We start from the raw sequence: 18,546 nt of genomic DNA, 5'->3' as shown, positions 1-18,546 counted from the left end.
CCCTCTGAGGACAAGATGGACTGAGAGTGATAGTGGAGATATTCCCTGAATCTATTATGACTAATGGACAAAGTAACCTGTGACACAAAGCAAACTATTGAAGACATATGTAAGAATGTGATACCCACAATGACCTGTCTGTTTTTTTGTTCTTTGTTATTCATGTAAAAAAAGAAAAGAAAAAAAAAGTATATAAAAAGAAAAGAAGCTGCATCACATTTATAGTTGGTTTGGATTACAGTAGACAGACAGGGGTGTAATATGAGCACGCCGACATGGCAGCAGGGTCTACCTCAATGTTTGTAATTATTTAGTTATCTTTTGCTATAGTGGATAGGTATATTATTTGTTGATATTGATAGATCATTTATTGCATAATAATATGATATTGTAAGGAAGGGGCAGGACCAGATAAGCTTGGCTTCTTTCTGTCCCTTCTCGAACAAAACTATTGTTGACTATTACTTCCATGTGTAGGAAGATATATTTTATTTTAATTTATATCTTATTTTATTTGTATTTTATTTTATTTAGTTTTTTTCTTTTTAAATACATTTTTTGTTATTACAAATTTGTGTGTTTTTATGGTTGAAATGTTCGAGATAAATAAATAAATAAAGATCAAATGCCGCTGCTGCAGCAGACACAAGGTGTTGACATGAGCTGTGAAGGATGTTTGAAAAGATAACGGTTTGCCTTATCAAGGTTCAAAGTTAAAATGGTAAATGGACTGACTGACTGGCTATATAGCGCCTTATTCCAAAGCACTTTACAATGGCTTCTCATTCACCCATTCACACACCGATGGCAGCAAGCTACCATGCAAGGCCGCCGGCCCCGCTCATTGGGAGCAATTTGGGGTTCAGTGTCTTGCTGAAGGACACCTTGACATGTGGCCGGCAGCCGGGGTTCGAACTGCCGACCTTGCGATCATTAGACTCCAGCTCTACCTCCTGCACCACAGCCGCCCCAGTTCAAGGTCCTATCTACTCTCACACAGCCATCACACATTCTGTCACAGCGCAAAAACAGAAACAGGAGGAAATGTTTTAGCGTAGTCTGTCATAAATAAGTGTGAGTCAGACAGGATGACAGGATGAGACAGGAGACAGGATGAGACAGGAGACAGGATGAGACAGGAGACAGGATGAGACAGGATGAGACAGGATGAGACAGGAGACAGGATGAGACAGGATGAGACAGGAGACAGGATGAGACAGGATGAGACAGGGTGAGACAGGATGAGACAGGAGACAGGATGAGACAGGATGAGTCAGGATGAGACAGGAGACAGGATGAGACAGGATGAGACAGGATGAGTCAGGATGAGACAAGCACATATTGTAATGTGGTACCCAAGCACAGAAAGCAGGCAGAGTTGAACATGTTTTAATCTTCACTTGTTTACTCTCAGGGTCCAGGTACATTCAGTGATAACTCAAGACGGAGCAGAGTAGTGGACAAGGCAGGCTTATACAGTATAGCTGGAACTTAACATGGTACAGGTGTGACCAATTAACTAAATTGAAGCAATAAGGAAAAAACAACAAAAGAGTCTATGGCGGTCTCTGCCGACCAGTAGAGGAAACAGGTGTGGAAGGCGAATCATTTTGTATAACTAGAATTGCATTTATTAATAATTTTGTATAACTAGAATAGCATTTATTAATAATAGCTATAGTTGGATGTACTACAGAACACGATATAGAGCATGTACGATGATGTATGTACAATCAAGGTTAGTCGGTGAGCCAATCACGTGTGTGGGTTGGGTGCAGGGTGAGAGATAACAGGACAGGTACTTTACTTTCCAGTTAAGTCATGGGATCGGAATGTTGGGGAACTGGAAGGTAGACCAAGAGAGAGACTGTTATATGGCCTGGCCATACTATGGACTGGAATGTATAGGAAACTTCCTCTCCTATAAGAATGAACTGCGCTTTTCTCTGTACCGCCGACTTACCCTGGTGAATATCTTAGGAGAGACACTGTTGTACTCCTGCAAGGTTGTATTACAACTTTTTATTCAGGGTTCCCACACCTTCTGAAACATCAAATTCAAGCACCTTTCAAGCACCTTTCAAGGACTTTCAAGACTCAGGAGGAGGAGCTGAATCTAAATGTGTAGCCGACAGATCATGAATGTCACACATATCAACAACTGTCCCAGGCTACAGCAAATATGACTGGTTGTTTACACATACCATATTTGTGTATTGGTATTTACAATCTTACGTAAATCTTACACACTCAAGACCTTTTTAGAATTTCTCTGACCAGACAATAATCTGTCCTTTTCCATATTGAAACAATAACTCGTAAGCTACTCTTCACATAATTCATCAGGCGACAAGGTTTCTAAACACACTACAACACACTTAACGCATATCCACTTCAGGCCACCATGAAATTCAGTTTGAAGTTCCAAGCAGCTGTTTGATAATAACATCACATAAACTATTGTTTTCTCTCGATTCCTCATCTCCTTCGTTCCCTCCTCCAGTTCTGTCCTTCAAAACGTCAGAGGGAACCAAGACGACCAATTGAGGAGGTGAACGATTAAAAAACGAGGATGAGAAGAAACACTTCGTGATGTTAGAATTATAAGGTTCCATTTCCATTTTTGTAAAAATTTAGTTTTTTTATATTATCATATCAATAATATCATAATCTGATCCATTAGGTGTTTATTAATGCCTGTGTGGTGTTCTTTTTAAAATGTTGACATTTTTGAGTTAATTAAGTAATTGAGTAATTAATAAAATACAAAGGTTTCATCAAAACATAATGGAATGTAAAAACTTTGACGCTCAATATCTCTGAACTGCCCTAAACGGAGATAGAACCTTATAATTCTAATCTCACAACTTGTAAGAAATGAAAGGTTCCTTGCATTAAATACAAAAAAAAAAATCCACATGGAATGTGCCTATTAAGATGAACAAATAACTGCTATTATAGTGTGTAGTGTAGCTAATCAACGGCAAACTTAAATATGAATGCACTAATATATATTATGTCCAGTATCTACTAAGTGGAATGTGTCACGTTTAGTTCATGTTGTGAAAGATTATACTATAGCTTTAGCCAATATGAAAAACACATTTTTCACAAGAATTCCATAACGGAAATTAATTAACGAAAATTAGCATTGCCGTTACCTTTAGGTGGAAAATGATTCTACTCTAGTTTATAGAGAAGGGCTCTATTCAGAGATGGGCATAAGTCCATTAAGCATAAATCAAATTAAGCATTAAGCTTATTCATTGACTTATGCGTCCCCTTCCAAGTTAAAACACACAGGGTGGGGTTTCCCCTAAATAGAGGCGTGTCCTGAGATGTTCATGAAGTCAGACTTGGACATAGATTAAGCTCCCTTTGCTCATGTGAAGATGTGGGATATGTCTAGTGCAGTCTAGGGGTATGTTGAAGTAGAGCACCAAAAGTCATATACTGAGTCATGGAGAAAAACGGACACACCTGTATTGTTGTTTGTTGTGTGTCAGGAGACATTGTGTACCTTGTCACAACTAGCGCTGAGTGAACTATCATCTTGATTCTATTAGAAGTTGTTGTGCTATTGTGTTGGCACCAGGACGACACCAACCTTTATGCCACCACATGTTGACAGAGGGTAGTCATTATGTTACGCTGGCCCCAACTTTACCACAACCTCACCACAGCCCAACTTCAAAGTTGCTGTTACATCCTGTGTTTGCTGGGGAAATCTTTGGTATAAATGCTACAGACCCAGACCCACGAACTCCTGTGGTAAAGCAGGCGGTGTAAATAGGTACACAATAGGGTAATTGGATGTAAATCAATCAAATTGATCCAGGAAGAGCATGAAAAAACAGCTACTCCTGGGACTCCTTGACTTGACGATATCAGGAAGTGCAAATGGTATGACTCATCTTACGTTTTCCCGCCTGTTTACAACGACTGAATCATTCTAATTTAAGGAAACAACCCCTAATAACTGCTTAACATGTTTCTGTCCCACCATGGTGAACTCAAAGGCTACATTCAAATTCCATGAGATCCTCATGCCATGATTATACAGAGCCCTAAGGGATGTACAACATCATAAACAAGGAAACATTTACAATCACAGGTGGGCCCACAAAGGATGGAAAACATCATATTTAACATCTCTTGCCTGGCGCACATGTGCTCACACTGGTTCAGCCATGTTGAGTGTGAGTTCCTAGTTCTGATACCATGGAAAGAGTTTGCTCTACTGCTCCATGGAGGTGCTAACAGTGATGGTTAATGGTTACAGTAATCAGCATTAACACGTGTACATGAAAACACGCTGTTCTTCCTACATGCAATACTGTATGCAGGGTTCCCACACCTTCTGAAACATCACATTCAAGCACCTTTCAAGGACTTTCAAGACTCAATTCCCTCAAATTCAAGGACCCAACACGGCATAGTTTGAGACAGATCTAGATGCGAATTTATACAATATTATAATCCGCTCACAGACAACAATTAAAAAGAGAGGCTTGAATGTGGGAACACTAGATGGTCTCTTGCCTTCTCTACCACAGCACAGCAAAACAATATATTGTGAAATATGTAAATGAAAGTTAAGCAATACAGAGGCTTATTTACTAGTTGATGAGCTAAGCAAAACATTTTTGAATATATATAGAGAGAGAGGGGAATTCAAAAACTTTTAAGACCTTGATTTTATTCTCTCAAATTCACAAACTTTCAAGGATTTCAAGGCCCCGTGGGAACCCATGTGTTGGCACTATGGCCCCCCAGCTGCTTGGCTCTTACATTACCGTGGTAACCTGCCATATAGTTATATGCACCTGCCATTAAAGAGGGGCCGTACTGGCTGACTTCGCCTTGGTTTTCCTCCTTCTCCTTTGCTAAAAATGCAACTGAGAAGGAGACTTGTTTCTTGGAGGTGTGGGCGTGTCTAGACTGTGTCGTCGCCTCCACAAGCCACAACGGCTTTCAGAACTCATTTCTTTCCCCCTTCTCAATCATAACAAAAGATAGACGTGACAGCAAGGTCAGCGAAGCTATCTTTGCTTTGGAGACAAATGTGGACAGATAAAACCAATATTTTCATGTACTGAGTTATTGCAAGAGGAATGTTTTAATTGATGATATAATCGCTGTATAATGTATAATGGCAGCAGCAAAATGTAGTCTGCGGTGTACAGAAGCATCTTGTCTGCTTGAGTACAAGCAAATGCCTCCAGATTCATTGGATGGCACTTCTTAATACAGTAAGACAATGACCCAAAACATACAAAACATTCAAAGCTGAGTTTTTCAGGACCCAAAAGTGTTACGGTCTTGACTGGCCAATTTGAAGCCATTTGAACATGCATTTCATTTCCAAATGATACATACGAAAATACACTTAAATAAAAGCTGACAATCTACTTTAACCTCATAGTGATTGTTTATTTCAAATTCAAAATAATTAAAAAATGCTTCACTGTCCAATTACCTCCACAGGGCACTGTAGCTATATTTACTCATATGGAGCTTTCTATAAATGGTAAATGGACTGCACTTACAGTATATAGCGCCTTTATTCAAAGCGCTTTACAACGGCCTCTCATTCGCTCATTCACACACACATTCACACACCAATGGCGGCAAGCTACCATGCAAGGCCCGCTCATTGGGAGCAATTTGGGGTCAGTGACTTCGACATGTGGCCAGCCGGGGCTCGAACCGCCGATCTGCCAACCTTTCGATCATCAGACGGCGGCTCTACCTCCTGCGCCACAGCCGCACAAGCTTGCTATGTCTCTCTCCAGATATTTTCGTTGTGAGGTAGTCTTGGATTTACCAGTGTATTCTTTTGAACCTTTGGCAGCCCCTGCCCCTCAACAAAACAAGCCGATGTTGCATGGCGATGGATGAGAGAGCACAGCGGATGTGTCTGAGTGGTAACATTAGCTAGCTTGTGTAAGCTAACTTTGACGTCTGTATACACAATAGCACAACAACAGAAAAATAATGGAATGATGAAAATACTGGGTTTATGTCCAAAGTTATTGTTTCTACACTGTTTAGTACATTTTGTAGATATAATTGATTATGATTACTACCGACGCCACACAGTAGTACTAAATGTCCTCTTTAAGTTCATGTGTTTGCCTCTCACTGATTTGGACTACAAGTACCAGCTCTTCCTGGATAGGTCTGTGGAGATGGCATCACTGGTCAATATCTGAAACTGTTTTAAATGTGTGTTTGGTTCTGTGGTTCCTGATTTTTGGTTAATTCTCTTGTTTAGGTAATTGTGTGCAGGTTTGTGGCCCGTCCCAATAATCTGATTTTAATTGAGTATGGCTGAACAGATGAAAGGGGGACATGTTTGGTATGAGGCCCTGTTTATCCACTATTGTTTCATCTTAGCTTCAAACCCTGGGGCGTCACTGTCACGACCCTTCAATCTGGGGTCCATTAGGATTCACTATATTATTCACTTATCCTAGTCTCACCTTTGTCTCAATCTTGCAATCAGTTCTCTTACTAGTTAACTTACACCAGCAATGTTTTGTTATCGTTGTCGTTGTTAGTTTGCTTCTTCAGTGTGTCTTTTTTGTTTACTGTACATACTGCGGTAACAGCAGCTGTTAGTGAAAGCAAAGCATTGTGATTCTTGGGACACATAGTCTTTTGTTTCATCCCAGCACTAGAAATCATCAAGACCCCTTGAAGTTGATTCAATACTAATCATCATCAAGACCCTTTGTTTCTAATAGTATTGGGCTGGAACAACACAATGTACGTCTCCAGGACCAGAATTGAAGAACACTGCATATGGTGAGCTGACTGCAAAGTCCTCCTCCAGGGCGGAGAGTACGGTACTGTTCTCCTGCCAGGCCCTGCTGGGGGGTCAAACCGACTCTGGGGCTTCTGTGGTGGGCATATGGGGGTCTGGTGGTCTGGTGTGGCTCCACACTTGAGTGAAATGGGGGGGGGCCCTCTCTGGGCTCTGAGTTCTCCACAGCAGAACTGGGCCCCTGATCAGAGGAGAGGGGACCACGGGAGAGGGCAGTGAAACTAGAGCAGCACGGAGGAGGAGCAGCAGTGGAAGAACGGGGACTGCTAAAAATACTGCATCTCCAAGGGGTATAAAAATACACACACACATAGGCAGTGGCGCATACATACACACACACACATAGGCAGAGGTGTGCGACACGCACGCACGCACGCACACACACACACACACCCACACACACAGATGTGGGCGAATAGACAGGAAAGTACATGTACACACATTCGGTCTCACACACACCCATTCTGGCACATCAACATACACACACCAGGGGAGGCTGGTGGAGGGATAAATCGGAGGACGGGCTCATTCCCTTCCATGCATTACAATGAGCCCGTCCTTCGATTTCTACCCCCACCAGCCTCAGCCCTCCTCCCCTACCACCCACATCCACACACACATCCACACACACACACACACACACACACACACACACACACACACACACACGCACACACACACGCACAAACTTCATAGGCAACAGTAAGATGGAGAGTGGGAAAGAAAATGGAATCCTCCCCGTTGCCTTCATGTACGTGTTTCCTCTGACTCATGGAGATGAATATCAGAGGGACCGTTAGTCTCATACAGATGTTCATACGACCGAGGGCTTGGCACCTCAGACCATCCTCCATCCATGTTTCAAACACAAACCGCTCTCTTTTCTCTCTCTCTCTCACACACACACACACACACACACACACACACACACACACACAAACACTAAGACTAGTGGATTAACACACCTATGGGATGCACATACAAGCACAAACTTAATTTCTGTCCAACATTAAGTGCAAAAGCATAGAGTGCAAGACTAGGCTAGGAATAGAGGTGAGATGACTTTCCTCTTCGCTGTCCTACAATTCAGACGACAGGAGACAGCTACCTTGAGGATGCATGTGTACTGTGTGTTCATATGAGAACGGTTGTGTGAATTTGTTTGACACAAAGTGTGTGTGTGTGTGCGTGTGCATGCGTGTGTGTGTCTATTGCCTAATTGCTGAGAGAGGTCTTACCTGTTTGCTCCTGCGCCCAAACTCTTCCCAACTCTGCGTGAGATAGACAGATCAACAGGACAGCACACAACCCCATGTCCACACAGCGACTGCGCTCCCTCCTTCCCCCTCTCTCTGTCTCCACTCTCTCCTTCCCCCCCCCTCCCTTGTACTCCTCAATTCTTCAAGGAAGGGGCACCTACTCCTCCTCTCCCCCACCTTTTGACTATCTCCTTTCTCTTCACTTGAGCAAAGGCTTCCTCCTTCTCCTCCTCCCTCTCCCTCTCCTCTCTCTCTTTCTCTGTCTATCAACTGTTTTGCGTGTCTCCTCTCACTCTTTTGGGGATGTTGTAGTCATGGTGATTGAGTAGTTGACTGAACAGCTGGTGAGGTGTTGCAGTTGTGAGGTGTTTTCTTGTCCTTTTGCTCCTCTCCACTCTCATCTCTTAGCTTTCTGTGACTCTCGCCCTCTCTCTCTCGCTCTCGCTCGCTCTCTCTCTTTCTCTGTGCTGCGCAGCAATGCTCTGGATTAGAGGGAGGCTGAAACTATCCCACATAGGAAATATTTATATATTTTTCTAAATCTCTCCTTCCTTCAAAACAAGAGGCTGGATTTGTGAGGAATATGTCGCCCCCCGGTGGACATTTACACGGTCAAAACAAATGAGTCAGTCTGTGTTTTGGACCAGTCTCAAAGTTATAGATGATCATGTTCAACCATTAAAGCACTTTGAGCTGCAACATTTGCAGGAAAAGCGCTTTACAAATAAAGTTATTATTATTATTATTATTATTTAAATCATTGAAATATACTAATCATAACATGATGACAATCACATCATTTTTGGTTATTGATCATTTATTGTCATTGCAGAGTACAAGTACCAGACAACGAAAAGCAGCTTAGCATCTAACCACAAGTGCAAATAGTGATATAGTGCAAAACATGATAGTGATAAGTGCAGAATGGCAAGTATGGTAGTTAGAAGTATATACAAGAGATGGATAACAGTAAGCTATGTACAGTTAAGGTAACTATGTACAGTATGATATGTACAGATGTATAAATTAGAGACTGATATCAAAAATTAGGAATGTACAAATGTGCAAAAATATGGTAAACAGCAGTAGTGCAGAGGGTAAATTGTGTGTCCACAGTGACCAGGAGTGTGTGTAAACAGCAGTAGTGCAGAGGGTAAATTGGGTGTTCACAGTGACCAGGTGGGAGACAAGGACACAGATACTGGGAGTCAGCAAGCATGGTGCCAATACCAATATTTTGACTCCTACATTGGGCCTCTCCCTATCCCCATGACGACAGGTAGGAATGGGGTAATAGTGTTGCATGTTTTGGCCCACTCTTACAATAAAGTGGAACAAGTCTGGTAAGATCCAGCACAGCTGTTGGGGATGATTAAATGTCAATACTCCCACGAACTCTCAGACAGGAAAATACATAATCTTTAATTCTCCTAAAAACAAACACACACACACGCACACGCACACGCACACGCAGAGACACACACACACACACACACACACACACACACACACACACACGCTCCCTTGTCAAGCTACACTGAAATGTATTCAGACAGAAAGAATCATTCGAATGTCAAAATAGGAGGCGGACTGTAATAGGCTGGAGAATGTCAAGGCTAAAAATTGCAACATTTACTGTCGATGAGTCATAGGGTTTGACAACAAAATCTCTGAAGGCAGGTAATCAAACTGTCATGGGTAAACTAGTAAAGTCTGTTTTTCCTCACCTGTGACACTACAAATGACACTATAATAAATTTGTCAAAATAGAATTATATCTGTGATCTAACTGTGATTATTATATACATAGCCTTAGAAATGTTACAGTGCTTTGTAAATGCAGTCATGAAGCATGATGACACTCTTCGATGATATAATAAGGCATCTGATGCTGGTATTGAATATTTTTGCTGTGGGACCACTTATGCTTGATTCTTTCATTATACTGTATGGTCTCATAATGCACTTTGAATTATAAACTAAGAACTATAAGGTTCAATGAATACTTCTCACAGTTCACAAGATGGTCCTTCAAGTTAAGTGTTATGATGCACATATTGGTCATAAAAAAACGATGTTTGTCTCATTAACAACCGTCTTACATTGAATAGTCATTCACAAACCACTCACCATTGCAGTTAATAATGGCATTCTGAATATATACACTACCATCACTTTATCACTTTATTACTTTATTCTACTTTATTCTTACTTATTCTTACTTAACTTTACTCTATTATTGTTGATTCTGTATCTTGCTGCAGTGCCAATGTTGAAGAACCTAAGCATAAGAATGTTACTCTTTTGCACCTGTACATTGGATGTAATAAATGCAAATGCCATTCTGATTCTGATTCTGATTCTGAATGAATCACTGCAGAGATTCTGACCTTCAAGATTATAATAAAACATGACTTTGCTCACCTCCTCAAATCCACAACTCATCACTGAGACAGCTTCAGCTGGGAGCGGGCGGGAGTGGGTGAGTTCATGGTTCAAGGGATTTAGCTTGATGCACCGCAAAAACCAACTCTCAAAAACAAGAAGAAAAAGCAATAAAAAAAAAAAAAAGTGAGGGATATTTTCTTAAAACAAGTCAAATATACAGTATCTTAAAATGAGTGTAGTCAGACCAAAAACAAGCATATATCGCCTTGGTTTAAGATATTTCATCTTACTTAGATTTACTTTTTGCAGTGTGGCGAGGGGGGAAACTTACAGAAAATCGAGGTATCAGACCAACAGGGAGATATAGGAGGGCTGTTGTGAAGGAGGAATGAATGCTAAAGCCTTCTTTGCCTCCCACTCTACCTCCTACTACAGTATATTAATAAATGTCCAAAAATACTAAATGAATGGTGGAGCCGGGGGATGGGTGGACTTATTTGGCATCCGGTCTATGAGACATAGAAGCGGGACACATTCTGTGGTTTAATATGTAGTTATGTAATATTTGTTTTCCCAGCCTTTTGACGCAGACGGTCACACAGTGACTTCAGAGTGCTGGGGAAAGTTACAGCCCTTTTTATTAGTTGAATTAGCTAATAAAAATACTTAATCGGTGGTGGGGTGAATCTGAATTGAGAATTCCACACGTCTCAATGGGGATCTGTCCGAACGATGCAGCATTATACAAAATAGTAACAAAATCCAAAATAGTAAGACATTTCAGCTGTAGCCATAAACTTTTTATGCACTGAGAAAAAGCCTGACGAAAACACCAGAAGAATTTGGACACGATATCCAGACAGAGCAGGAGCTGTCTATTCTAACAAAATAATTGACATTTCTAGCGATCATAATCATTTTCGCTGGTTAAGCTTAGGCCGGTCATTTTTTAAATACGGTGCATTTTCCATCCCCAGTACAAATCATGTTGTATTTTGTCTAAATTTTGACAAATACTAATTCCATTTCATATGGGCTTCTAAGTTGTTGTTTTCTACATTTTAAAAGCTTTGGTTAAAGATGTAAATGGAATTTTGCAAGGGATTTGGAATGTCCCCAGTGTTGTTCATTCAACTTCAATCCAAGAAATAACTATTAAAAACATATACATTTCCAAATATGTTATTATTATTTAATTTTCCTGATCAATATCTATTGAAATCAAATATAGTTTTTATCCTTTTTTTAATTTTAATTTTGTACAAAAAATTAAGGTTGTATGCTGTTATGCTGTGTTAATGTCCCTTTTAAAAGAAAACCATATTTCTCAATCACATCACTCTCATGAGGTGACATCACATCAGTGGAGGGGATTTCAAATATTGTAAGCTGTGTGATTTTCTACCTCTTTTACCATCTGATTTTTATGTTTTTATCCAGTGAGTTTAATGTGGTTGACCATAACGTGTCCACCCTGTTATGCCTAAATATTGAGGAGATCAATCAAATTGAATAATTTCAAAAAAAGTATTTAGTGCAAATTAGATTCCTCATCAAGTATTCATGGTCATTCTAGGCATTATTCTAACACAGGCAGGCTAAAGGCTAACTTTAACTCAAAATGTCCACCCTGTTAGTGTCCACCCTGTTAGTGTCCACTCTGTTCTGGAGACACTCGCCCTATTCAACTACAGAGGGTATTCTAAATAAAATACAATTTAGGTGCCTGAGCTCGACCACTATGTTTTTCAGCAAGCTAGATATGTCCTTTATATAATAGAACATTAATTAAAATATAGATAAATCAACAATTTATTTTTCACAAGTTATGAAGTCCAAATGGCACCGTATAACAAAAATTACCCAGGCCCTTTCGCTAGTTAGGCTTAGGTCTACTTCTGGCCACTATTAAAAAAAAAGGTCTAGGTTCCAAACAGTGCATTGTGAAAGCTAATAATGCTCTCATGACCATGCTAATAACCACAAACCTTTTTAACACAACTAAACGTAGCGTAATGCCAACCACTAGTAGAAGTTACTATTGATTAGCTACCCTCTTGCTACATTCTACCCACTTGCTACCATTCTGTGCATGCTGCTCCACTGTCTACTGGTAGTAAGGATGTCAGCATTACCACGGGTCCTTGAAATCCTTGAAAGTTTGTGAATTTGAGAAAAAGAAATCAAGGTCTTTGAAAATAGACATGGGTCATTGAAAGTGCTTGAATTCCCCTCTCTGTAAAATATATATACTGTATATTCAAAAATGTTTTACTTAGCTCGTCAACTAGTTCTGTCTCAAACTATGCCGTGTTGGGTCCTTGAATTTGGGGGAATTGAGTCTTGAAAGTCCTTGAAAGGTGCTTGAAAGGTGCTTGAAAGGTGCTTGAAAGGTGCTTGAATTTGATGTTTCAGAAGGTGTGGGAACCCTGACATGTTCATTCAAACTCTTGTTCTCCTCAAGGGAAGGTTGACACAACTTCATCAAGAACACGTCATGTTAATTAGAACATTTATCGTATGATATGATTTATGCTAGCAGAGTTTTGGGTTGGGGGGGGGGCTTGTGCTAAATTGATGCCGATGCGCTAAATCGATGGCGATGCGCTGGATGGCAGGGTTTTTTTCTTTCACAGATCCGGAGATCCGGCGCTGTTCATAGATCCGGGGCTACAGCCTAGGACGCCCAGGCCCAGCGGCCTCACTGGGAATAGAGCACACATTAATGGTCCTTCCAGAGAAGACAACCTTGTGCGCCAGTACACTGGCCCGTTTCTATATCTGACATGTATGATAAAAGTTTTCAGGATTAAAACAATTCATCCTCATATTAACTGTAGTTAAAGTGGCTTGACCATACTGGCTGGTTTCTGCCTGCGTGAACAGCCAGAGCTCTAGACATGCTTGAATCCCCAAATAAACCCGGGAATAGATAGAACAATGCCCAGAAGGAGCCCAGAAGCGTTAAAGTTGTTAAATTAACAATGCGTGACTCTTACCTTTACGAACAACATGAAGATGATAATTATATATCTTTTGATTGGTATATTTATTTTTAGAACGTTGTGGTGTTCTACTGAAAGAACAACACTGAGGCCTATTGCTAAGGCTGCATTTACACTGCAGGTCGAAGTGACGCAATTCAGATTTTTTTGCTCACGTTTTTTCTCATGTGGCACAGATCGGATATGTAACATGTAGGTGTAAGGTAAGCAGTAAAAAAGCACATTGCATCTGATATTCTCAGATCCGATTCAGCCCTCAATATAAAGCCGGCCTCAATCAGATACGAATCGGATACGTGTAGTTTCGACTGCAGTCTAAGCAGGCAGGTCGCATATAACGCTCAATTCTGCATATAACGCTCAAGTCATTGAAAATACGAAATGCGGCCTAAGAGGCTCTTCATTCAACTTGGTTGCAACAACCTAAAGGTCCTGCTAAGTGACCTTGAAGTCCATATCAAATCATTTCTGTGTAACTATTAACAAGAATTTTGCACAAAATTCAAATTTAGTCAAGAAGACACAAAAAGTAGCTTATGTGCTTACCAAAATGTCTCAAACCAGCGGACTGACAGGACTGTCTGGTCATGCTCCTTGCATCTTTGATTGACAGTTCATCTCATTCCTCTTTAGTTCAGTACAATGTTATTCAGCTGGCTAGTAGCCTTTCAAAAGTCTGATTCTCTGTTGATTTATGCAGCATTTCTGTTTGAGTTGGATATTTTTTGTTGCTTTGGTATTACGTGATGTTAGAATTATCTCCTCTATCTCCATCTTTGGTCAAAATTGAGTTTTTTACATAATCTGATCCATTAGGTGTTTATTCTATCTCCATTTTTGGTCAGAATTGATTTTTTTTACATAATCTGATCCATTAGGTGTTTATTAATGCCTGTGTGGTGTTATTTTTAAAATGTTGAAATGTTTTAGTTAGTAATTAATAAAATACAAAGATTCCATCTCACAAAACATAATGGAATGTAAAAACTTTGACGCCCAATATCTCTGAACTACCCTAAACGGAGATAGAACCTTATAATTCTAAGCTCACGGTTAGTTTAGTTTGTTGCTCCTCTAATAATAAGTTACTCTGATAATAAGTTGGTCATCTTACTATTGTGAACTGAACAGTCTTGCTCTGTTTTACAACAATACTTGTTTTGCTGTTGTATCTGTGCTGGGCTGTCACTGCACTGCTAGCACAAAGGCCGTACCTTAGCCAGACTCAAAGACAAGACAACACACTGACCTCTTAGAATTACACCCATCAAAAACGTTTTTTTTTGTTTTAGTGAGAGAAGACAGGGCTGCATTTGTTTGGTTAAATAATAAGATATACTGAAAAACAACAGTCATGCTCATTTGATCTGGTGATGCTAAAATGCAAAACAAATAGCTAGAAACCAAGGTAAGGTGAGCGGTGAAGTTATACACAGTAATGGAGTTGATGACACTTGGGTTTGCTTAGGTGAGATCAGCTATCTTTAAGCAAAGTTATTAGAAGCATGTGTGCAGATGTTTAATTGTGTGTGTGTGTGTGTGTGTGTGTGTGTGCATGCTTTCGTGCATGTTTTTGTGTGTGTGCGTGTGTGCATTCGTGCATGTGTGTGTGCATGCGTGGGGACAGTGAGATGGCTTGCCAAGTGACCTGATTCTTTCTGGCCTGTGAGCCCTGCCCTGATTGGTGAGCGGTGGCCACGCTGACCCTTGCTCTAAATCTCTTCTCCTCATTCTCTCCCCTCTTTTCTTCCCTCACTCCTCTCTTTCTAGCTGGCACCAAAGAGACAGGGCTGGTTCTCATTAGAGCAGGAATCACACTCCTCTCCCTTACTCCAATTGGAAACAGGTTATAACATGATTTAAGCCTTAGCAGAAATTCAATCTGAACATCTGAGCACTTCACCGAAAAAAAAAAGAAAAGAGTACGATTAGAGGTATAAAGAGAGAGCAAGCATGACTAGTTTATTTAAATGTGCACCCACCAGTTTTACTGCAATTGGGTCTCCTCTCGGTGTGCCACACAAAGACTGTTGGGTTTTTAGCGTCAACATCATCACAAATGGGAGCAGTCCAAATGGTTTGGACACAACTCTTGTCGCCCTTAGACGAACTCTGCCTTTAAGCTTAAGTTTGGTTCTGTCATCGGTTCCAAAGTTCCTAACTCACTTATCTTGGCCCATTGATGAAGATTGATCCTGAAGCTGAACTACAACTACTACGATCTCATTACACGTCCTCACAGTAACACCCAGTAACAGTTGAACATTTTGTTTCATGACAGTTTCACTTTTTTTTTTTTTTACTACAGATGGCTACAAAGCAAACAAACAAAAATAAATACTGTCTAGACAGTGACAAAGACACCTTTAAAACATTTGTGCATTGTAAAATGAGAGTAGTCCCATAATGGGTGGATTGTGTAAGTGGGGAACAATTACATATTTACATTTCCTCTGTAAAGCTATGAAGGACACGTGCTCAATTGGACCATGCTAGAGTTTGAGACTCTAGGACCTAGGTTTAGCGGTGCATCCGCAGAACACTGTTCACACAGGACACATGTTGAGCAGCTAGTGACAATCTAACACAGTTATAGCATTTTAGACAAGATTAGTTCAAGCCAGCAATTAGTATGACCATAGACCTGAAGACTACAGTTAGCTCCCTAAGATAATGTCAATGCTTTAGCTTGGTAGGCTAATATTGTGCCAAGCAGAACACCTAGTTCGATAGCGTTCGGTCTAATTCGCATACATGGTTCATCTCCTTGATATTTCTTCTATTAGCAAAGCTAGCCCAGTCCAAAGGGACCATTTTAAGCCTTTTATGTCCAAAGCAGCTGAAGAAGATTATTACTGCTCTGAACAGATAAGTCAGTCTATTACGGAACTCTTAGAAAGCAAACATTCTTACTGCCATCTACAGGATGTTTTGTGAATGAATGAATGAATGAATGGTCATTATTGTCATTGCTATAGTACAGGTACCAAACATGACATTTGGGAGGGGGGGCTCCCCTGGTGCTAGGAAAGAAAAGAAAAAAACTAAAAAAACAAGAAGAATGTTGCTTGTTGACGAAGAAATATTCTGATTCCCCAGCAAAAGTATCCTCGCTGGAGATACAGAGCTAAAACAGCAAGGCACCCTTGCCAGGGTTCCCTGCTCTGCAACCAGCTGTTTGGTATTTGCGAGATGTTCAACTGAATCTTTCAATCTAAGCCATGAAAGACAACAGCAGCTGGATGTTTGCTCTCTTGAAAAAACAAACCGCACTCGAGAGACAAACCAGGTTTATTCTTAGAGACAAGTTAAGAAATCAACCTATCCACAGAGAGAATAGTGTTGAGTGTTTTTTTTGGTCAAAAACAAAAACAAAACAAAAACAACAACAACAAATAACCCCAGCAACAGCATAATTCCCTGTATTTAAAAGACCGAGTTAAAGATTAGTCATGTTCATTGTTCAGCACAGCACAGCAATGAATACACATTCACTCTCTCTGCACTCATTATAAACTGTCCGGCCAGACCCTTGCATAGCCTACACTAGTTGCTGCCAGGGCTGAATACACACATGCCCCCTGCTATGTAGAGCTCCCACAGGGGGGGCCTATCTAGGTTCATTACAATAGACAAATCACCCCGGCCAGTTGTATTTGTTAGTCTCTAATTGTGATATATCGACCGCAGTGTTGATTGTGACAGCAACCACGTTTCTTTACTTCGTTCGCCCATTAGCAGAGTCATTAACGCAGGGAGAATGTATAGGTAATGTTTGGAGATAGTTATCTGATTGGGGATAAGCCAACGAGTAAACGCGAGGTGGAGGCCATACTGTAGGTAGGTCTCGGGAGGTTATGCCAGATTTGTGTATGAGGAGACGCGATAGGGGAGGGGAGTGGGAGGCCTAGTCAGTGTTGTAATTCCATTGTTAAAGCTGTTTGTGTGCAAAATGGCCCACTGATAACATCAGGTCTAGACCTCTCCAAATACAAGCAGCCGTTACCAACTAATTAGAGATTATTAGAGAGGACCAGGGAGAGTCGAGGGAGATAGACAACTGGAACCTTGTCTGTCTCTTGATATTGAATATATAAAATCTAAATCATTTTTTGTTTTGTTTGGACAGCACAATGTATTGCTGAACAGGGATGCCATATGCAAGGATTGGTTAAGATTAGTTTTTAATATATAAAAACCAAAGTAAAATAAAAATTGCCAGCACTCTGATATTATGAGTACAGCAACGTGATTGTGTGCATAGACTCCTTCCAACGCACAATACACACAGTCCTCAACATTGATTGATTGGTTAGTCACTCACCCTCACAGTTGCAGTTATGTTACAATGGCTAAATCTGACACCTGTTTGCACTTTGGTAATTAAAACAGTTACTGCTGTATTATCTGTTGATGGACCACTAAGGGCAGTCATCAACACATCATTTGTCCACGTTAGTTTATTTTGATAAGGGCTTGACTACCTGAAGTAGAGATAGAGAAACACTCTTAGCTTAGCTACACACAGTACAGACACTACCTGTAACATTGAAAGTGTACCAACAGTTCCAATTTCCAAAAACGTCAGCCATCTTAACCAAAATATTTCTAACAGACACAGTGAGACATAATCAGTGGGAGTTTGAATACTAGTGTTTGCATTATTTGCAATTCATTTTCTTACAAAACTGTGGTTGAATAATCACCCTTTACTCCAAAACACATGTACATTAAAAATAATTTTCAGTGAAATCAGTTTTTATGTTTTTGTTGTTGTTGCTTCGTTCAGTACTTCCTGCTCATGCCAAGGTTAACGCCAGGTTAATGATTTGGATGAGGGGAACATAACAGTGATGAAACCAGTTAAGATAAAAATACATAACTTGGTGGCATTACGGTAACGCTCTGTCATGACAATGATATGTGACGGTAATGCCAGTAGTGTGAAACATAATTGAAAAAGAAGAGAACGCACACCGCAGAAAACTTGGGTGAGGTGCAGAATACTAAAGAATAAAGTAGAAGCCGCACACTCTCGTTCCAGATGCAAAAAGTGTAGATTTAT

The 18,546-nt window shown here is 40.4% G+C and overlaps 1 protein-coding gene across 1 annotated transcript in view; it reads right to left on the bottom strand.

The window, feature by feature from the left end:
- plxdc1 (plexin domain containing 1) overlaps positions 1-8,173 on the bottom strand; it is a gene marked incomplete at its 3' end in the record, with an annotated part of 25,781 nt that extends 17,608 nt beyond the window's left edge. The window contains exon 1 of the mRNA XM_080541456.1: positions 8,068-8,173. Coding sequence (XP_080397582.1) covers positions 8,068-8,143 — 76 coding nt within the window. The 5' untranslated portion in view covers positions 8,144-8,173. The remainder of the gene's footprint in view (positions 1-8,067) is intronic.
- Positions 8,174-18,546: the final 10,373 nt, after the last annotated feature.

The sequence above is a fragment of the Nansenia antarctica genome (assembly GCF_963989245.1).
Source record: "Nansenia antarctica genome assembly, chromosome: 11".
NCBI classification, from domain to species: Eukaryota; Metazoa; Chordata; class Actinopteri; order Argentiniformes; family Microstomatidae; genus Nansenia; species Nansenia antarctica.
Note: the sequence above shows the minus strand (reverse complement) of the source record. Positions and strands in the feature narration are given on the sequence as shown.